The sequence below is a fragment of the Mirounga leonina genome, unplaced genomic scaffold, assembly GCF_011800145.1.
Source record: "Mirounga leonina isolate KUSES-001 unplaced genomic scaffold, KU_Mleo_1.0 Mir_176, whole genome shotgun sequence".
NCBI classification, from domain to species: Eukaryota; Metazoa; Chordata; class Mammalia; order Carnivora; family Phocidae; genus Mirounga; species Mirounga leonina.
In genome coordinates, this window is record NW_023270454.1 from 35,154,685 (window position 1) to 35,178,219 (window position 23,535).

Here is a 23,535-nt window from a genome sequence, read left to right on the forward strand (position 1 = left end):
TATGCTTATTATTAACCAACAGTGATTTGGCTTTTCTAAAAACAAATTGGGTCAAACATAATTATCATTACACTCTTATATTGTGGTTTCTAATGTGACCTATTTTTAATCTATAATATAGGTACAAGGTAAGGGTTGAGGTTCATTTTTTACAAATGAAAGTCCAATTCTTTCAATACCATTTATTGAAAAGATTATGTTTTCTCATGAAGTATCTTGGCACCTTTGTTGGAAATAAACTGCTATAAAAGTGTGGGTCCATTTCTAGACTATTCTGCTCAATCAATCAGTATGTCTGTTCTTATATCAATACCATACTGTCTTGGTTACTGTAGCTTTATACTAAGTCTTAAAGTCAGATCTTGTGAATCCTCCAACTATATCCTTTTTTTTTTCAAAATTATTTTAGCTATTCTGGTTTCTCTATTTTTCATATAAATTTTAGAATCAGCTTATCAGTCCTGAGATTTTGATTGAGATTACATTTCATCAGTAGACCATTTTTGCTAAAAATTATATGTTAATAATACTGAATCTTTCAATCCACGAATGTGGTTTATCTCCATTTATTTAGGTTTCCTCTAGTCTCTACTATTTTGCAGCTTTGGCATATAATTCTTGTACATATTCTGTTAATTTACCCTTAAAAATTTCATGTTTTTTAAGAGTTATAATATTTTCTATTTCAATTATTATTTCTTATATACAGAAATACAACTGAATTTTTTTGCAACCTTGCTAGACTCAATTTTGCAACCTTACTAGACTTTTGGGGACTTTCTACATAAATGAATATATCATCTCTGAATGAATACTTACTGGATTATACAATGTTGACTAGAAATGTTGAGAATGCCTTGCCTTTGGTCTTAGGGGAAAAGCATTCAGTCTTTCACCATTTTGTATATTAGCCACTAGGTTTTTCATAGCTGCCCTTTATCAGGTTGAGGAAGTTCCCTTCTGTTTCTAGTTTGTTGAAAGTTTTCATTATCATTGGATATTGAATTTTGTCAGATTTTTTTTTCTGAAGATAATCATATGGTTTTTTTTTTTTAGTCTGTTAAAATTTATACTGGTTGATTTTGGATTCATTTCTGAGATAAACCATACTCGATTGTGATATATTACCCTTTTGGATTTGATTTGTTAATATTTGCTTAAGAATTTTTGCACCTGTGTTCATGAAGGATATTTGTCTGTAGTGTCCTTGTCTAGTTTTGGCATCAGGGTAATGCTGGCAGAACAAAATCAGTTTTGAAGTTATTCCTTCTTACTCTGTTTCCCGGAAAAGATATCATCCTTAAAGTTTTAGTGGAATTCATTAGTGAAACCATTTGGGCCAGGAGTTTTATTTCTGGGAAGGTTTTTTAAAACTTCAAATTAAATTGATAGAGGGCTGTTCACATTACCTTTCTGTTCTTGAATGACTTTTTCAAAGAATTGGCTTATTTCATCTTTTATTCTAGATTTTGGTAGTTTGTTTTCTTTCTTTTTTCTTTCTCTTTCCTCCACACATCCCCACCCCAAGATCAGTCTGGCTATGGATTTTATTTATTTTTCTGTTACTTTTTCTGTGTTCAGTTTCAGTGATCTTTGCTTTTTCTACTATTCTTCTTTCTTCTTGATTTAGATTTAATTCCTCTTCTTTTTTAGTATTTTAAGGTGGAAGCTTTAGCCTATTGATTTGAGATCTCTTTTGGTTTCTAATGTAAAAATTTAATGCTACACGTTTTTCTCAAAGCACTGATTTTACAGGGTCCAACAAATTTTTATGTATTGTTTTTTTCATTTTCATTCAAAATCTTTTCTCATTTTCCTTGTGACTTTTGCTTTGACCCATAGATTATTTAGAAGAGTGTTGTTTAATTTCCATAGGTTTGGAGATTTCTCAGACATCTTTCTCTTGTTGATTTCTAGTTTAATTCCATTATGATTGGAGAATATACTTTGTATGATTTTCAGTTTTTAAAATTAGTTGAAATTTGGTTTATGGCTCAGAAGATGGTCTGCGTTAGTTAATGCTCCATGTGTACTTGAAAAGTATGCTTCTGTTGTTAGGTTAAGTGTTCTATACATGTCATTTACAACCAGTTAGGTGATACTGGTTGATAGTGTTGTTCATATCTTAGATATCTTTACTGATTTTCTACTTGTTCTATTGATTACTGAGAGAGGGGTGTTGATGTCTCCAACTACGATTTAGATTTGCCTGTATATTTTTTCATTTCTATCAGTTTTGTTTTGTGTATTTGAATCATTTGTTTTGGGGTGCATGTTATGAGTTGAATTGTGTCTCCCAAAACAATATATTGAAGTCCTCACAAGGACTGGGGTACCTTAGATGTGACCTTATTTGTAAAGAGAGTCTTTGCAGATGTAATCAAAGTAAGATGAGGTCATTAGGGTGGGCCCAAATCCAATGTGACTGGTGCCCTTACAAGAAAATGAAAGCACCATGTTAAGACAGACATCAAAGGGGGCGCCTGGGTGGCTCAGTTGGTTAAGCCACTGCCTTCGGCTCAGGTCATGATCCTGGAGTCCCAGGATCAAGTCCCGCATCGGGCTCCCTGCTCAGCGGGGAGTCTGCTTCTCCCTCTGACCTTCCCCCCTCTCATGCTCTATCTCATTCTCTCTCTCAAATAAATAAATAAAATCTTTAAAAAAAAAAAAAAAAGACAGACATCAAAGGAGTGAATACCATGTGGTGATGGAGACAGAGATTGGAGTTATGTTGTCACAAGCCAGGGAACACCTTGGGCTCTAGGAAACTGGAAGAGGCAAGGAAGCATCTTCCCCCTAGGGACTTCAAAGAGAACATGGCTCTGCCAACAACTTGATTTTACACTTTTAAATTCCAGAACTATGAGACAATACATTTCTGTTGTTTTAAGCAACTCAGTTTGTGGTACTTTGTTACAGGAGCCCTAAGAAACAATTACGAATTGTTATGTTTTCTTGATAAATGGATCCCTTTATCATTATGTAATGTTTCTCTTTATACCTGGTAATAGTCCGTGTTCTGAAGGCTACTTTTTCTGATATTAATATAGCCATGACAGCACTATTTTATTATTTGCAGTATCTTTTTCTATTAATCTACCTTAAAGTTTACTTATTTTTTTTCCCTAGCTGTGTGCAGTCTGCATGTAATGTCATCAAAAGAATTCTTCTCCTCTGACTTTTTTCTTTTGTTTCTAGCATTTATATTTGATTCTTTTTTTATAGTTTCCTGCTCTGCTGAAATTTCCCAACTGTTCATGTAAGTTTCCCACCTTTCCCCCTAGATCTTTTAGTATGTGAATCATAGTTACTTTAAATAACCTTTCTTATAGTTCTAACATCTGCATTATCTCTGTGGCTGGTTCTTTTGATTGCTTTGTCTCTTCACAATTGGTCATTTTTTTTTCTTAGTATTTTAAGCATCTCATAATTTTTGCTTTAATATCAGTAGAGACTGGGATGTGAATACTATTTTTATGCCCAGAAATATGGATGCCTTTTCTTATGTCAGGCGTTTTGTGTGGGGAGTTCAGTCAATCCAGGCAGTAGGTGAGCTCAGTTGGGTTTCTTATCATCATTGTTACTTTAAGCACAGCACGAACTTCACAAATTCCTCCATTTCTTCCATTTGAATTTGTCCCTAGTATGGTCCTAGGGTGCTAGAGATTTTGTCTCATTGTTCCTGCTCCACTCTCTGGCAGATCCTCTAGGCCTGTGCCACTGAGGACTTCTCTCTGCTCTCTTGCCTTTCCCTGGGAGTAGATTGCTGTTGCTCGATACTTAGTGCCAGGTTTATGGTGGGGGTAGGGCAACTCCTCCATTTTCCTGATCCAACGTCACTCTTGAGCAGACCCTGTGGGGTCTTCTCAGTGGGCCTTCTCAGTGTTCTTGTCTGTACCCTGCATGACATCCAGACTCTGCCTTGTGTCTGTGGCAGGTCGCAGGCATGAGGGGTTTTCTCATCCCTCTTCCAGTAGTAGCAGACCTCTCCTTTGTATCAGTGCAGAATCCTGGCTCAAAAAGAGTTTTTTTCCCATTCTCCTGAGTGAAAACGCTTTTGCTTTAACTCTACCCCAGAAGCAGTAGATTTTTGCCTGGTCCTCTGGTAATATAGAGTTTCCTATCTCTTTTCCAGGCCCTGGGATGAGAACATTTGGTATTCTTCCCCCATCAGCCTAAGGGTTTTGATTGATTTTAAGAGAGAGATTAGGGGAAGTGGGTGGTATTTTGTGCCTGTCCTCCTTAATAGCAAGTCACATGCTATCTCTCCAAACTTTCTGATTGTCCAAGCCACCTTCTTCATTCTTGGTGGCTCCTAATTATTGAGGGTGTGCTAAGACCTGTCAGTGTCCCAAACGTAAGGGTCTCAGTCAGCAGTTGGTGCAGGCTGATTGGAAGTCAGAGGCTCTGGCAGCAGCTTTTAAAGTTTGCAAGTAGACTTCCTTCAGGGAAAGACTGGGAGCTGACATTGAGCTCTGGGGAGGGCGGGAGGGGGGAGATAGCCTGTTAAAGAACTGTTTGTTTGCTACAGTCCTATGGGACCTTGTGAACACAAGCCCTAATGGCCATGAGAACCAGATGATCAAGGGATGCATCTTCTAGGTGGCAGCCATGAAAGCAGAAGTGCCAGACCTGTGTACAAGCTCCTTCCCAGGAGATATTGGTGATTTGGAGAGGGCTACATGGAGGATGCAGAGATGGTGTGTGCTGGCTTCTCTAGTAGCAGGGGAAGATTGCAGTTCCTAGGTGTGTGTTAAGATAGGATCCTGACTCTCAGGCTGCAGCTTTTAAGATGTGCAAATAGGCTCTTTCAAGGAAGGGCTAGGAGATTGGCATTTCTGTCTGCTGTCTCAGAGCTGAGCACTGGGGTTTAGCCAAGCTGAGTCCTCCAGAGCCAGTGAGGAACTGTGGAATTTTGGTTTGTTATCTTACGGTCTCATAGAAGCAAGCCTCATTGGCTTTCAGAGCTATGTGTTCTGGAGAGCCTCTCTCACAGATGGAAGTCTTAATGGGGGGGGTGGGGGGGGGTGGCTAGATGTTGGGTCCAAAGATCTTCACTCCTCAGGGAGAAGCTGTGAGTTTTGAGTTCCTTCCTCATTGTATGCCACTGTGTTGGAGGTGAGATTTGTGGCAAGAGTGTGTCACAGCCTTTCTTACCTGTTACCATGTTGGTTTTTTTCTTGTTTGATAGGTAGCTCAGCTAGTTACAAGATTTCTTCAAGAGGGAATTGATCTATGTGTAACTGTAGATTCAGTTTGTCCATGGGAGGAGGCGAGTTCAGGAACCTCTTATGTCATCATCTTAGACTGGAACTCCCCATGTTAATGGTCTTAACTGTTTCTTTAAGTGGAAAGATGAATCTATCTGAGAATGAATAGGCTTTATTATATCGGCATTGGGCTTCTTTGATGTTTATCATTTTCATAATTCTTAAAATATTTTTTCCCCTTTGGCCTTGTATTGTTAAAATTGGGGGGGTTTTGAGGGGGAGAGTTTCCTTCCAGGCATTTAGCTTAACACTGGCAATGGATTGTCAGATTATTTTAATCAATTTCTGTGCCTTTCTCAAATTCAGGTAAAAACCTATAGTAAAAATCACTTAATATGAGCCATAGCTGAATAACATAGAACTGCAGAGGCTACTAAATCTACCAGTGTGAGCATTTGAAATGATTTATATTCTACATAGGCACAATAAGTAAAATGGAATACTTTCTTTTTCCCAAGATGTGTTTCTTAAAGTGAAATAGTATGGGAGGTGTATGTTTAACACCACTTGCAAGAAAGTGTGTTTTCAAGGGATTAAAAACTGCTCTGGTACTTGAAAACAAAAGTGCTTATTTGTTAACTCTAAAAGCCACAGTAGTGTGCCAATGAAATTTTTTTCTTGACAATATTAAATAAAGTGTAGAGTGTGTGAAGATAAGTGCCAAACCATTTCAGCCATATATAGCATATGACAAAATACCGTAAAAGCCAAGGTTGAGTAAAAATGCTGATCAGGCTGTTTGTTATACTTGTCATTTAGATAAAAGAGCTGCTACAACTGACAGAGAAGAGTATCATACCCCCTAACAGTGGCAACATGGCTTAAATGGCAGAGGCTATTCGTTTATTTTCTTCCCTTGGCGGTGGGGGAAGAAGGCAGGTGGTGGAGAAGCACATAATAAAATTCAGTGGCTTCTTTAAAAAGGTTTAGCAGCACAGAGAATTAAAGGCTCTTATTGGGTTCATGGATGTGGATATATAACTATAAAAGTTAAGAGAAAAGTAAAGCCATAAACTTTGGTGACAGTATTTACCTTTTTGTTCACTTTTTTTTAAGCTGTTTTTGCCAAGCATCTTTCGGTGTCCCCAAGCAAAATACATGTATTTTTTTCATTTATGAAACCTTCTGCTAAAGTGATATCCACACACATTAGGCAAGTAGGGATAAAAATGTAACTAGCACATTTTCAAAAGGATCTTCAATCTAAACCTCCCATGAAAGGATTCTAATGACTTTGCAGAGTCAGCACCAGCATTTTTATCAATCCACACAACCCAAATCATTCTAGGATTTGCTAGTCAATTTACTTAAAGTTGGTTCTAAATTTTGCCTCAGCCGCTGGCTTAGGTAGCCAGTCATTAATCGTCATTTAACTTCTCTGACTCAATTTTTTGCCAAAAGTTAGGAATGCTAATAGGTTTATATATTAAGGGGCTGATGTGAATATGAGGTAATTTATGTAAGATTCTTAGAACCTTCACTTAAATCCAATACATAGTAACACTGTCATCAGATAGAATGGACCTTTTAACCTGTATACCATATTTATTTCTTGTAATCTTCCAAACCAAATCATTATTCTCTAATTAGAAATGGTCTTTTATGATATCACATTTGCCAATAGTCCATTCCCTTTCATCCTCTGAATTTGAAGTTTTTTTATTTAATCCATTCATGAATATTAGATACCTTTTATTTAATTAACACTATTCAGTCCTTTAATCTGGCATGTTTATAACATAACATTGGATTCCTGTAACATGGAGTTCAACCATCTTGTTATATTTTTCTTACTAGCTTTTATCCCTTATTTTGCAATGGCCCTCTTTCAATGTCTATAGGCCTATCCTACTTCCAGGAAAAAATGAAATAATGTAAAACATCTCTTGCACATGACCTCTTAAATGCTGTAGGACAGCTTTTATGTGTAATCATAGAATTAAAGGAGGTTATCCAGTTTCCTAATCATACCAAATGAAGATGACATTGGAGATGGCTTTAGGCCAGTCATCCAGATCCTAAGCAAGATCCTAAAAATCCTTATGCTCTTTTACCTCCTGTTCCTGAGCCCCTTTTCAGTTTTGACATCTCTTCACCATTCCCTATAACCACAAAATGTATCTTTTATGATACCCTATCCTTTAGTGTTTCCAAAGGCCCTATTTCTGTGTCTTATGAACCAGAATGATCCTTTACTTTTTCTTTAATCTTCTCTTCTGCTTCTGATCCCCAGGATGTTAGGATCTAGTGATTTTTCAAAGAAGGCCTTCACAGAAGGATGTAAAAAAACCTCTTTTGAGACTTGGATTTAAAAAAAAAAAAGTTTGTTAACTCAAGCAAATCTATGCTTTGTTGAATTTGTGAGACTCCTTGCCAATTCCCTTCAACTTTCTTAGTAACTATAATCATGGTCCATCAGTTTGGAACTTCACTTCTGAAAGGTTGATATAAATTAGAACAATTCACATATAAATCTCAAAAAGAAGAAGGATTTATGTCAGTCATGGTGGTAATAACAATTAAAACAACATTAATGGCAGCTATGCTTGTCAAGTACTTTCTTTGTGCCAGGATCTCTGCTAAGCATTTTACATATATTATTAGCCTTTATGCCAACCTTTTAAATAAATATCATATTTGAAAAATGGAAATATAAAAAATTGCTGAAATTTGGAAAAATAATTTGTAATTAATACAACAGTTTTAGATGGATAAAATGACCCCAAGACTGGATTTTTGAGTGTTGAATTTGTGTCTCCTAGATTTATGTTGACCTTGAACTAGGTTACTCAGAATACTTCTTCATTTTTAAAACAGGGATTTCTAGCTCACATATTTACTGTGAGAATGTGTAATAATGTCTTATAAACTACAGAGTGTAAGCTGGGGGTACTAATTAAATAACTTCAGGTAAGATTTCCTAAAATTTTAAAAAAGAAAAAAAACTTCGACTGTATCAACACTATAAAAGCTGTTTCTTTGTACAGCCAACTTTTACTAGTAATTAGATGAAAAAGTCTCTTATGTGCCTTTGAAGGGTTTTGTGAATCCAAAGCTGTTTGTTTTTAATTGATGTAGTAGAAGATGGTTGTAATTCGCTTGACATTTCATATGCTTTTCATAGTAACATTTGGATGCCCTTTGGACTTTTAAAAAGTAATTTTGCTTTTGGTTATTTTCTTGAGGTAGGGTAATTCAGTTTATTGGGACTACTATGTACTATTAGGCTTCTGACAGGTAATGCACAGTACTGTATGTACCATTAGAAGATCATCATTCTTTTCTAACAGACTCTACCTAATTTCATCAGGCTTGTTTAATCGTTTTTTTTTTTTCTTAAATATTATTCATCAAATAAGCTGCAAAATAGTAATAAATATTATTATGAATAATTTACTGTGTGCTAGGCACTGAGCTGAGCATTTCACACACAGTATTTTTGTTTCTCTAATTAGTAAAATTAACTTCTCAAAGAAGACAATAAAAAGATTTTTTTATTGTATTACTCTTTAAGAAACCTGATTTAGAAAGTTTTGTTTTATGTATCGTGTTCTGGAAGGTATCATTAGTATTTGTCCAACAGAATACTTATCACTCTACCACAGTTGTCAGTTTTGCTATTTGTGAGATAAGAATATCCTAGGAATAGTGACTTTTTTTCTATTTATACATTTTCAAGAGTTTTGTGTTCCTTTTTTCTTTAACTTCTCTTTTCGTACTTCAAGTTATTGCCATTTTTTTCCAAACATAATGCTTCTGATAATTTTAAAATAATTCTATTTTATTTGAACCACTTTTTTATCTTGTGATTCAAGTTTTATTCTGTAGATTTAAAAAAATCTTGTATTATTTGTTAGCTTTTTGTAATTTGTAAAATTACTTTTCTATATCCTAGAGCTATTTAATTTTACCTTTTTCTGACCTTGAATTACACTTCTTTAATCAATACCTGTTTTTCATTGATTTTTTTCAGGAAGTTATGACCATTTTAAATGACCAGTATTTTTGCTCTTCTTCCTTTAATCAGTTTGCTGATTTAAAAAAAAAATTCTGTCAAGCTTTTATAGTTAAATTGTACAAAGAGCTCCCTGTAGGAGATATTGCTAGGCATTTTCCTGAATTGCCCTCCAATTGTTATTCTTAATATACTGTATAAGTAAGAGAAGCCATCAGCATTTACTTTTAGTTCTTTTGCAGAGATGAATAAACATCTTGAAATGCTGATTTAGACAATGTTTTAAAAATGCTATGATGCACTTTGGTGTATGACTGACTCTTGCTTAGTTAAATGTTTTGCAGCATTATAACATAGTTGGATTCAGCTCATCTTTTAAAGCAGTTGTCAGAAAAATATGGGCCAGCATGGTAGAATGTATTAGCTCAATACATTGTCTCCATTTTATTATGAAGCTGCTGAGGAAGCTGTGATATACAGCACTGTCATTACAGATCTATTGTTAGGATGGTTCCACAGTCTTCTTTGCACCGCCATTAATTTATAGCAGTAAACAATATGTAGCCTTCCAACTGCAGCAAAGCAGAATCTTTTAATGAGGTGGATGTTATTACCACAATAAATCAGTGCTTTCGCGTAATGTATAATTCAATGTGTGTATTCCCACTGTAACTTCTCTGAGTAAGCTGATAGTGTATCATTGTCATTGCGCAGCTCCACTGGTCTTTTTTTTTTTTTTTAACCTTCTTTTATTTGGGGACTTCTTTTTTATATGCTTACAAATAAATGTGGTATGTATTGATAGCTGTCCTGTAGCAAGCTTCAGAAACCAACTGTAACAATAACAGCCAGAATCAATACTGTGGGTTCTACCTATATGGATCTCTGCACGAAGCCATTTTTTCCTCAGATGCTACTGAAATCAATCCTAATTGGTTTTAGCATTATATTCAAGCAACGTGATTCTATAACTATTGATTTTGGAGGTATACTCATTTGGAGAGTAATAAAAATAGGAGCAGATAAAGTGAATACTTAATATGCTGCAGAACTATACAAAAGGAGCATTGATTCTATTTTTAATTCACATAATTTGTCTTCCAGTGATTTTATTTCTTCGTTCTTTCCTTTTGTATGGCTCGGTGTTTAGGGACAACAACTAAAATATGTTTAAAGGCATTCCAAATTGATTCTGTAACAAAGATTTCTTGGAGTCACTTCTATTCTTAACTGGCATAAATTTAGTAAATCAGATTTAATTCTTCTGTACAGAAACTAATGCTTTAAAAGACGGCATTTTAAATTAGTATACTGAGATTGATCTAAAATAGTAATTGATGAAAGATTTTTAAAAATTTGCTTGTAAAGTAAAAAAATGACAATATAAAATGTTGATTCAAACCAAGCTATTGAAAGAGGACAGTGATAAAGATAGTTTTTAAAAATAGTTAACAATTAATTTAAGAAAGATAGTGAAAATGATGAATTTAAAATGTTGCTGTAAATCACATATTAACATGAGAAGCAGTTTAAAAACTAGTTTAACTTTGCTTCATTTTTAACAGAATATTTCTGAATACATCTATTTTAAAACCCATGTTTTTTTATTTCAGTTTAGCATATCCCCCATAAATAATAAGATATTTAAAATATTTTCTTTCTCTTATAAATGAAGTGACTAGGTACTCATTTAAGAAAGTCATCTTAGCTTTTTTTTTTTCAGTGAAATGGTAATTATATTTTAAATAAGGAATAGAGATTTTCTAGAGATCACAATGTTTTATGAGAATGAGTTATTACTTAAAGCAGGTGGTTTTTAACATTCTTGGAGACCTCAAACCCTTTGAGAATCTTAATACTTTGTATGTCTTCCTTAAGAAAATGTACATGTGCATAATCACAGAAAATTTTGCATGTTTTTTTAATGAAATTCATGTATTCCCTAAATAACAACAGCTGCAGCAATAATAATGATACTAGCTAACATTTATTTAGCTCTTATGCCAAGTAATGTTCTAAGGGTTTTACAGGCTATTATTTCATTCAAACTTTACCCCAATTCTGAAAGATAATCTTAAAAGTAATAGCATTCACTGAATGTCAGGCATGGTTTGTAGGACTTTATATGTAATTACTCATTTTATTTTCCAAAACAACCTTTGGACTGGGTATTATTACTATTCCAGTGAGCCCACATTCTTCAACACTTTGCTGTACTGCTTTTCAGCCCTCTACTATAATGAATCGTTTTCTGGTATAAACTCGTAATCTGTCTTCTATTATTTATACACACACATACACAGAGACACACACACATATACTTTATTTATTTCAGGCAGGGATGTTTTAATCCTCTAAATTTTGCTTTTACTCATACTAGTAGAAATTTCTAGATTTACATTTAATCCCTTTTTCACTCATTCTCTTCCTTGCATTCCTCATTCCCTTGCATTTTTGTTTCATCCTCTTCTCAGAAGCTATTGTAAATTCTCTAACATCAAGATTCTGTTTCTGGGTGTTGCTTCTAATTAACTAAATAGAATTTTATAGGTGCTTTCCAAACTGTTATATAGCTAATATTCACTTCATGTGATTGTCTTTATGAAAATACTTGTTATGGTCTGATTAAAAACCTGTATTCAACAGAAACTAGACTCACTGAGAAATGACAGGTTTCTCCTTCCACTTATATGTGTATGTTTAACCTGCTTTGGAAAAAGTTTTTGCATCCACTCTCTGAATGTAGCACCATGTTTTAGCTTCAGTAGAGTATATATGTATATTTAAATTGACTCTCACTTCTAATAGGATGACATTTGAAGAAAGAAATAAAAGATGATTACATTTATGTGTTCTTGTTTTGTTTTCTTTTCTTTTTCTTCCACATTGGCAGCCAATAGGAGCTTTGAATCCAAAAAGAGCAGCATTCTTTGCAGAGCGTTATGAATCATGGGAAGATGATCAAGTTCCAAAGTTCCACTATGGTACTCATTACTCAACTGCAAGTTTTGTTCTTGCATGGCTGCTAAGAATAGTAAGTTCAATTTGAATAATAAACCATGAATAACTAAATTCAGTGTTGTGGAGAATATGCAATGATTGAAAGTTGTTGGGCGCCTGGGTGGCTCAGTTGGTCAGGTGACTGCCTTCGGCTCAGGTCATGATCCTGGAGTCCCGGGATCGAGTCCCGCATCGGGCTACCTGCTCAGCAGGGAGTCTGCTTCTCCCTCTCCCGCTCCCCCCTCTTGTGCTCTTTCTCTCTCTCACTCTCTCTCTGAAATAAATAAATAAAATCCTTAAAAAAAAGAAAGAAAGAAAGTTGTTGGCATCTTTTTTGAATGCTAAATTTTTTTTCAGTGATTAGATTTCTAATTATAAATATCTCTTTATCTCATTTGATATGTATTTGATAACATGTTGCTATAGAATAGCCTTAAAAATGTTTCACCTGGAATTATATGAATATTTTTCTTAAACTTGCCTCTTCAAATGGTTGGTATCTCATCAGATCCTAAATTGTAACATACGTTATTTTCAAATGTAGTATATTAAAATAAGAACTAAATAAGATTTTGTTAAGATAGCATGTGTTCATATATTTTAGGAATTTCAGTTGCCCCAAATGGAATAAGTTATGTTTGTAGATTACACCAAGGCTACTGTGTATTGATAATATATTGGTTAAACAAGAAATGTTTCTGTAAAATTGAAAGGTGATTCATCTACTAGAAAGTAATTTCTTTGGGAAAGCATTAGCAGCACATCATTAATTAAAGCTTGTTAGAAGGATACAGGCAGACATAAATCCTAGAAGTAATTTATAGTGCTTAGCTAATTTCAAGCAATTATCTACTAATATGTGTTTAAGTGTTCTTTAACTAAGAGGAGGCTTTTAAATCTTCCAAACATTTTTCTTTTCTTAATCATAAATTAAATATTGAGCCATAACAATAGGAAAATTACATATTAGACTATTACCCTGTTCTATGAAGAAAATGCAATCTAATTTATGTTTGAATTTTATTAATAAATTGTTCTTGAAAAGGGAGTCTGAAAAATGTTGCAAATGCCAAATTTTGGAAATATTTCTTCTGAAACAAAACTAGTTTAAGAACACTAATATAATAATTTAGATATAATTCCCATTCTATACCTAGTTTATATATAGCTGGCTAATGTCTATTAGTCATTAAAGTATCTAAATATAATGATTTATTTAAAAAATTTTTTATGCATGAGGAAACATGGATTTTTTTAATTGCTTATTTTTTAGGAACCTTTCACAACTTATTTCCTAAATTTGCAAGGAGGGAAATTTGATCATGCGGATCGAACTTTTTCATCAATTTCTAGAGCTTGGCGAAACTGTCAGCGTGATACATCTGATATTAAGGTACAGAAATGTTTCATTTTACAGTTACTATTGCCATTGTGTTCCTTGTTGAATGAATGTTGAGAGTTTCTCTCTTGCAGCATAGCACTATTTACTGAAGAGAAGCCTCAAAGGCTGAGGCTTTAATTAAATGGCCAAGAACCACTGTATAGCATCTCTCTGTCTGTCTGTCTTTGTCTCTCTGTTCTTTGTGTGTCTCTACCTGTCATATGTCTCCCTGTCTCTTTCTCTTTAGTTGTAGAATGGTTGTTTTTTTCCTCCTTGGAATCTTTTTAAAGGAAAAATACAGTAGTATGAATGTAAGGTAGCATGCTCAATGGCATTACAAACTCAATAAATAAAATTAATACAGTCAGAAAAATGCTATGAGAAGACTCTCAGACTTTTAATTTATTTAATTTTATTTTACTTCATTTTATTTTAAAGATCCCATCTCTCTTAATCTTTTACCTGCTACTAATTCTAAATTCATACCTGACTCTGCTTGATATAAGGTTACATTATTATTGAGGGAAAAGAGGAGTTCTCGTATCTATATGTATGTTCACTACTGTAAGAAATCAAAAACTGCACAATAGCTAACATAATCCTTACTAGATCTTTGTTTCTACCCTCAGAAATTATAGTATTTTACTTTCATGACATACTGTCTCTTTCTCCAGATGCTATTGAATATAATGAGATATGCCTGTGGATGTGAAATTCCTTATAGTCTCATAAAGAAATATGACTTATATATAAATAGCTATACTATATGGAAGAAAATGATAGGCACCATATAAGAAATATTGGGGTTTAAAAGAGGAAAAGTTACATTACTAATGTTTATGTTACTAGAGAGTACCTTTAAAAAATTTAATATGATAATTATATCTTTTAGGTGTGGTACTTTGAAGACTATAAAATGTATTCACATACTTTATCTTACAGTAGAGCATAACATTACTTATATCAAAGATATTTTATTGAAGATTACATCATATGCAGAAATAATCTTTTATGTTGGGACATCTGTAGGATTTTTTGATATTGCAAATAATGTACTCTGAAATACTCTTGAAATTATATATCATATTCTTTAAGGGTCATCAGTAGAGGGCTCCTGGCTGGCTCAGTCAGTAGAACATGTGGCTCTTGATCTGAGGGCTGTGAGTTCAAGCCCCACTTTGGGCCTAGAGCTTACTTTAAAAAAAAAAATGGGTAACTAGAAACAGTAAATCAGAATAGCTAATAGATTTAGTAACTGTTTTTTAATTCTTCCAATCTCAAAGCTATTGAATTACTTATATAACTCTTTTGAGAAGTAATGAGGGATATGGACATAGGAAAACAGTGATAAGCCTAACCTTTTTGTTATCAAATTGAAGACATGATTTTTTAAAAATTTGTTCTTTCATTTGTTAAGCATCTCATGACCAAGTTATAATCTCATACTTAAGTTTGGTACTTGAAATTTAAACAAAAATAAAATTATGAATTTGAAAATTATTGTTTCCTGCTCCATAATAAATGGATAGTATATATCTCCAACTTTCTACCTCTAAGTACTAGACATTCCTTCGTAATGCTTTGTTAGACAAGAGGTGCATATGATAGATCTTTGTAGTTCTGTCATCTCTTTTTCCTAAATCTCAAGCCTTTTTCTGTCAAGATTCTTCATTTAGCACAAGTCTAGTTCCATTTTCCCAAACACTTACCTTAAAATACCCTACCTGTAAAAAAATTAAAAACCCACACAAAACAGCTGCAACATTAAAAACTAAAAAACAAAAAAGTAAAACCCATATGAACTTCTTTACCGTTCTTCCTAGTTTTTCTTATTCCTTCACAAATAATAAACACTTAAATTCATCTCACTTTCTTTTGAATGCCCCAGCAGGCCTTAATAAAAAAGCTCCAACTACTAGACAAATAATAGAATTTCAATTCTTGCTATTGTGCTACTTAATTTCTGGCTTTCTAGCCGTGTTATATAAAGCATCTATATGAAGAAGTAGAGTACAGAGTTAAGGAAAAAGTTAAAATTTTTTTAAAAATTTCAAGTGTCAAGTTGATTCGGCCTCAATAAAAATATAGTTTCATTCATAAATATTATTTAATTATGTTGAGAGGCAGAGAAAGTTTCTTCAGGACTATTTGCTAAAGCCTACTTGCTCTTATAACCAATATGTATAGTCTCCTTTTTTTTTTTTTTAACTGTAAAATACCTGTAGGGTAGATAGGACATTGATAAATTACATTTTCTACATTGATAACTAACTAATTTGGTCCCTACAACTTTTCAAGTACTTTGAAAAAGTATGTAATACACGGTCACAGAGGCTAAAGAGCCTCCTTATACATGGCTAGATGGTCCTTTTAAAACTGAGGCGGTATTTAATCTTGCTTCTTTTCTTGTATCCTGCCCTTTTAAAAGTGTTACATTTTAACACTTTAGAAAGCACATTTAAGTTATTATGATAATATAATGTATAAGAATAAATGTGTAAGAAAGCACATTTAAGTCATTATAGTAGTATAAATATTTCATTGAGATATAACATTGCATTTCAGATGGAATCATATTAATTATAGTGTGATCTTTATTTGTATTATCTTGTTGAGGTTTCTGGAAATAAGAACAATGTTAAACAGTACACAGAGGATAGTGAAATATGGGTGGTGAGAATCACGTTATTGAATATACTCAATATATATTGAATATATATTGAGTATATATTCTAAAGTATACCTTGCTTGATGAATATGGTATACATTTTCTAAAATGTTTTCATGAGATTTTACAAAAATGAAGTGTTGTGGGATGCCTGGCTGGCTCAATCAGTAGAGCATGCAACTCTTGATCTCGGGGTTGTAAGTTTGAGCCCCACATTAGGTATAGAGATCACTTAAAGATAAAATCTTTAGGGGCACCTGGGTGGCTCAGTCGGCTAAGCGTCTGCCTTCAACTCAGGTCATAACCCCAGGGTCCTGGGATCAAGCCCTCCATGGAGTCCCTTATCAGCAGGGAACCCACTTCTCCCTCTCCCTTGCCGCTCCCCCTGCTTATGCTCTCTGTCTGTCAAATAAATAAATAAAATCTTTTAAAAAATCTTTAAAAAAAAACAAATATGAAGTGTTGTGAGGTAGATAGAAGATTAATTTTTTTCAGGGAAAAATAATAACGTGATACCATTTCTAATATTTAACTCTTTTTGTGCTGAAGGGGAACTGTTACTTTAATATCTTAGAAACCCCATTTCTTGCATTCTGCTAATACTCAGAGAATAACTTACTAAAAAAAGGTTATCCTAGCGAATTATTTTTTTCAGGGAAGAAAAAACTATTAAATTTTACTAAAGTAGTCTTTGAATTTTAGCATGACTTACCATTTTAGAGTTCTGGGGATCATTTGTATTTTCGGGTATCATTGCTGGTTTCATTTCAGATATGACCCTCGATGATGCTTTTCATTCTGCCTGGATAACTGTTAGAAGTGTTGATCAGCTCTTTAAGTAGGCTTACTACTGTTCTGGATGTGTGGGTGGAGCAGTTAGTTGAGCATCTGACTCTTGGTTTCAGGTCAGGTTCTAATATCATGGTTGTGAAATAGAACCCCACTTCGGGCTCCATGCTCAGCCCAGAGTTTGCTTGAGTTTCTCTCTCCCTCTCCCTTTGTCCCTCCCCCCGCGCTCTTTCTTGTTCTCTCTCTCTTTAAAATAAATAAATATTTTTTTTAAAGTAGGGTTATTACTGTTCAATAGAAATATAATGCAAGCCACAATTGCCAGCCACATGTGTAATTTTAAATTTTCTTATAGTCACGTTTTAAAAAGTGAAAAGAACCATCTGAAATTAACTTTAATATCAAAATATTGTTATTTCAACATGTAACCAATATAAAATTATTAATTAGATATATTCTTCTTTCATACTGTCTTTGAGATCTGGTATGTATTTTATATTTATAATAACACATGTATATTTAGACTAGCCACATTTCAAGTGTTGAATAGCCACTTGTAGCTAATGACTACTGTATCAAGCCCTATATGCTTAGGACAATGTTCCTGATGTTGTACTTCATTTAAATATTGATAGGTAGTAGCAATAATAGGTATTCTTGAGGATTGAAATAGGATGTGCTAAAATTGGGTTGGAGAATCATCATTGTGATAAATAATATTTTAAAATCCCCAGCAGATTCTGTGTTTCAAGTCTTAATAACCCGCTTAAGGGATGCCTGGGCATCCATCTCTTGATTTTGGCTCAGGTCATGATCTCAGGATTGTGAGATCAAGCCCAAGGTCAGGCTCTGCCTTGGGCAGAGAGCCTGCTTAAGCATCTCTCTCCCTTTCCTTCTGCTCTGCGATATGTATCCCCCCCCCCCCCCATAGCTCATGTGCATCCTCTCTCTCTAAAAAACAAACAAACAAAAAAAACTCACTTGGGGCGCCTGGGTGGCTCAGTCATTAAGCGTCTGCCTTCGGCTCAGGTCATGATCCCAGGGTCCTGGGATCGAGTCCCACATTGGGCTCCCTGCTCAGCGGGAAGCCTGCTTCTCCCTCTCCCCCTGCTTGTGTTCCTGCTCTCGCTATCTCTCTCTCTGTCAAATAAATAAATAAAATCTTAAAAAAAAAAAAAAAACCTCAAGTTTAGAAACTGAAGTGCAAAATAGATTACTGAACTATTATGACCAAATTCTGTGCAGCAAATTATGGACTCATAAAAATTGAATGAATTTCACTAGGTAATCACATCTAAATATTACATAAATATCTAAGCTTTTCTATGCAGTTCACGTCACTGATTTTTCCCCTGGCTCTGAGGCAACATACTCATTTCAGGAACCTTAGTGTCAATACATTTAATGATTACAATCGGACTTGGTCAATTTAAACTCTTTTCCTTCTCTCCTATAGAAATTATTAATAATTAAGATTGAAGATTGGAAGGAGTCATAAATATCACCTAGGTTCATTATTTCCGAATGGAGCACAATAGTATGTGGATCTAAAATGAAGATGAATGGAGAACCATACTTCTCCAGAAGCCCAAAATTTAGGACAATAATACAGTACTAAAAAACCTATGCTAAAATTTTAGTAAAATTTGAGTAAAAAGTTTGAGGGAGTCCTGAGGTAATATTTAATTTTAAACTTTTTATTTTAATTACGCACTGTCAGGCCCTGGCTGTGATACAGCACCAAATAAGACACAGTCATTGCCTTTAGTGAACTTGCTCCTTAGAAGAGATACTGACAATAAAACAGTCCCAGCAATTTGGTATAATTAAGGCTATGTGGGCTCCTAGATAGAGCCTCAGAAATGAAAAGAAGAGAGAGGAGAGGAAATCCAAGGCCTAACATTAGGGGCCATATAAGCTTTGGTAAGGAGGTTGAAATTTATCCAGGGACAATAAGGAGACATTGAAAGGGTTGAGGTACAGAGACACGAACAGATTTTGTGGTTTTAAGAGAACACTGTGGTTGGTGTTTGAATATTTATTACACTATGAGCAAGAGTGAAGCAATTAGTAAGCTGTAATTAGGGGAGAGACAGTGGAGTCTTGAACTCAGTAGTGGCAATGGTAGTAGAGAAACGTTGATGAATTTAATATGTGTTTAGAAGATAAGAACTGTTGAGATCTGGTGATTGATTGGTCTTGTAAGATGAGAGAGAAATTAAATTTGACTTGGACATGTGTGTAGAGAACACAGAACAAGTTTAGTTAGGAAATAAGTATCTAGCTCCCTGCCTTCAGGCGGAAAACTTCCTCTGACAGCTGAACTAAAATCCTCAAAAACATACTTAAGTCAGCATTTATTGATTATTTATCACATGCAATACATACTAGACAGCACTTGGAGTAAAAGAGTAAGGTAAACATAGTTCTTTATTTCACATACCTTCTGATGAGAAAGACAGGTATATATAAAACTATTTTTAATACAGCTTAGACAGTGAAAAGTGGCATAATAAGATATAAACACAATGAAATTAATTCTGACTGGGGAGGTGAAGTTGTGGGTGACTTCATAGAGTGAGACTGGACTTGTATCTTAAAGGATGCTAGAGAGTCCTAACAGACCTCCCAGATTTATGTCTCTAGCCTGTACATTATCCTGGTATCTAACTCCCTCCTCGATATCTCCCTTTGAATATATAAAATGTATCTCAAAATTAACATGTTCAAAACCAAATCATGTTCCTGATCTTTATTCCTTCAAACCTGGTCTTCTCACAGTCTTTGCCATTTTAGTAACTGGTTTCTCAGTTGAGAGTTAAAAGCCTAAGTCCTTGAATGCATGCCTCTACGCCATCTACCTCTGCCCTCCAAAATCCTATTAGCTCTTGACTTCTTTTTGTTCTGTTTGCCTCCTTGCTCACTCTGTTCTAACTGAGCAGGACCTCCATGGTATTCTTCAAATATTCCAGTATCTTCCCAGTTCAGGGCCTCTGTTTTTACTTTTCCTTTTTCCTGAAAAATTCCTTTAGATAGCTTCATTCCTTCACCCTTTTCAAGTCTTTGCTCAAATGTCACCTTCTTAGTAAGAACTTCTCTGTCCTCTCCATTTAAAATTACATCCCTTACCCCAAGCCCTTTTATCACTTCCAGTTTCATTTTTCTTCATGTTACTCGCCATCTGACATATTTATTTGCCTAGTATGTCTTATGCTGCTGGAACATTAGCTCCATAACAGCATAAATTTGACTGTTCTGCTCATTGGTCTTTTCCTAGAGATTAAAGCACTACCTGGAACATAGTGGACACTAAATTAAATATTTATTAAATTAATACTTGTGAATTCTGAGCAAGGAAAATGACATGAATGTAGTCAGAGAAAATGTTTGGAACCTTGGGGAATGTTTATTGGTCTGCTGGCTTGGTCTTATGTGCTTTGGTGTGTAGGAAACATAAAAAAGGAGAGACACTGAAAGGCAGTTGTGGTCCCATATGAAGATTCTTGGTAACATTCTAAAGATATTTGGCTTAGTTCTATAGGTCAGTTCAGCAAAATTTTTCTGCAAATAGCCAAATAATAAATATTTTTTGATTTGCAGGCCATGTGGTCTCTGTCCCAGCTACTCAGTTCTACCACTGTAGTATAAAAGCAGCCATAGATAATATGTAAACAAATGAGTGTGACTGTATTATAATAAAAGTTTATTTACAAAAACAGGTGGCAGGTCATTTTTGGCCCATGGGCTATGGTTTACAATCCCCTGCTATAGGCCATGAGGAGCCATTTAAGATTTTTGAGTGGAAGTACCATGTAATTGGCTCTACTATAAAAGAAAGAGCTTTGGCAACAGTGTGGAAAATAGATCCCACTGGGGGAAAATGATGAGATGGGAAAAAAGGATGAGAGCTGGAGGTCAGGAGAAATGTTAGGAGGCTATTACAGTTAAAGGGAGAGATGATAAGAGCTTCAACTAGTGAAGTGGTTAAGGGGATGAATTCAAGGGATGGGTTAGTTCTCTAGGATTCAGCATTTGGTTTACTATAAGGGATAGAAAGACATAAAGTTGTTCATTTTATTTATTTGTTATTCATTTGAAGTATAGTTGACATATGATATTATATTAATTTCAGGTTGCAACATAATGCTTCAACATTTTTATAATTACAGAGTGATTACCATGATAAATGTAGCTACTGTCTGTCACCATACAAAGTTATATTATTAACTATATTCCCTATGCCATACAGTACATCTCTGTGACTTACTTATTTTATAACTGGAAGTTTGTTCTTTTTTTTTTTTTAAGATTTTATTTTTAAGTAATCTCTATACCCAACATGGGGCTTAAACCCACAATTCAGAGATCAAGAGTCACATGCTCCACCGACCTTCCCCAAAAGGAAGTTTGTTCCTTTTAATCACCTTCACCTATTTCACCCAGCCCCGCACTTCCCTCCCTTCTGCAACCATCAGATTTCCATTTTTTTGTTTGTTCATTTGTTTTGTTTTTAGACTTCATATTTAAGTGAAATCATATGGTATTTTTCTTTCTCGATCTGACTTATTTCACTTAGCAGAATACCATCTAGATCCGTCTGTGTTGTCACAAATGGTAAGATTTCTTTTTTTTTTTTTATGGCTAAGTAACATTCCTCCTATCTACCTCCCTGTCTGTATACATACATGCACACACACACACCACATTTTCTTTCTTCATTCATCTATTGGTGGACCCATAGTTTGCTTCTGTACCTTGGTTACTGTAAATAATGCTGGAGTAAACATAGGGGCGCATAGATCATTTTGAATTAGTGTTTTTGTTTTGTTCGGATAAATACCCAGAAGTGGAATTGCTGGATTGTGTTGTTGTTTCACCCTCTCCTGGCTATCTTACCTTTTTTTTTTTTTCTCATTCCCTTTTACTGCATTATCTTGCTTTCATACCCTAAACTGTTAGAGTACCTTAGGACTCAAGTTTTAGATCTCTTCTGTATCAATACCTTTTTCCTAGGTGTTTGCACCTTATCTCATGGCTTTCCCCTGAATTCTAGATTTATATATCTAGCTCCTTTTGAACTAGATAAACGTTCATAGGTATTTTATTTTTTTTAAAGATTTATATATTTATTTTAGAAAGAGGAAGCACTCACGAGCAAGTGGGGGAGGGGCAGAGGAAGAGAATCTTCAAGCAGACTGCCCACTGAGCACCAACCCCAACATGGGGCTTGATCTCACGACCCTGAGGTGAAACCAAGAGTCAGATGTTTAACTGACTGAGCCAACCAGGGGCTCCTGTTCATAGGCATTTTAAACTGAACAAGTCCAATATCAAACTCAAAGAAAAAGCCCTGCTCTTCCCTCAGTGTTTACCATGTTAATAAAAGACAGCACCAGGCCTTTAAAAAGCTTAGAATCTTTGATTCCTCCCTTTCACTCACATCCCATTGCCCATCCTCTCAACCTTCAAAATACATTCGGAATCTGACCAGTTAACACCACATCTATACTAGGGCCCTAGTCCAAGTGGCCATTATTTCTCACTTCACCTGTTCCCCATGTGGTATTTGTCTATACAACAGCCAGAATAATCTTTTTATATTGTAAGTTAGATCATATCCCTGTGCCCCAATCTCTCCAATGACAGCTCATCTAACTTAGAACAAAATTCAGGTTCATGCTTTAGCCACTGAGGTCCGATCTGGTTATCTGGCTGCCTCTCTGATTGTTTTCTTTTACTCTACTGTAGCCTCACTTGCCTTTATTGTTGTTCTTCTTCAGAAATGCCAAGTCCACTCCTGTTTTGGTGGCTTTGCATATGATAATCTCTGCCTCAACCACTTTCCCCCACATATTTGCTTTGCTCATTTCATTCTTTCATTCAGGTCTCTGCAAAAATGTCACCTCCTCAGAATGGACATGTCTGAACACCCTTTCTAAAATACCACATGTCAACCCTCATTCTGTATCCCCTTATCTTGTTTTATTTCTTTTTACATAGTGCTTGCCACTATTTGATATGATACGTACATATTAGTTTGCTTATGTCTCCATCACTAGAGCTTTATGAAGGTAGGGACTTTTTGTATTATTTACCTTGCAACCTCAGCATTTTGAGCATTGCCTTGCATTTAGTTAGAAATCAGTGAATATTGATTGAATGAATGAAAGAATAAATCGATTTTATTTTTATTAAACTTTTTTTTTTTTTTAAGATTTTTATTTATTTATTTGACAGAGAGAGAGATAGCGAGAGCAGGAACACAAGCAGGGGGAGTGGGAGAGGGAGAAGCAGGCTTCCTTTGGAGCAGGGAGCCCGATGTGGGACTTGATCCCAGGACCCTGGGATCCTGACCTGAGCCAAAGGCAGACGCTTAACGACTGAGCCACCCAGGCGCCCTTTATTAAACGTTTTTTAAAAAGATTTTATTTATTTGACAGAGAGAGAGCCCACAAGCAGGGAGAGTGGCAGG

General features: G+C 34.8%; 1 protein-coding gene across 5 annotated transcripts in view; it reads left to right on the top strand.

The window, feature by feature from the left end:
• Positions 1-23,535, top strand: part of LRBA (LPS responsive beige-like anchor protein) — an 834,672-nt gene that overhangs the window by 653,341 nt on the left and 157,796 nt on the right. For all 5 annotated transcript variants that reach the window (XM_035022918.1, XM_035022919.1, XM_035022917.1 and 2 more), the window contains 2 exons: positions 12,119-12,259; positions 13,499-13,618. In XM_035022918.1, coding sequence (XP_034878809.1) covers positions 12,119-12,259; positions 13,499-13,618 — 261 coding nt within the window. The remainder of the gene's footprint in view (positions 1-12,118; positions 12,260-13,498; positions 13,619-23,535) is intronic.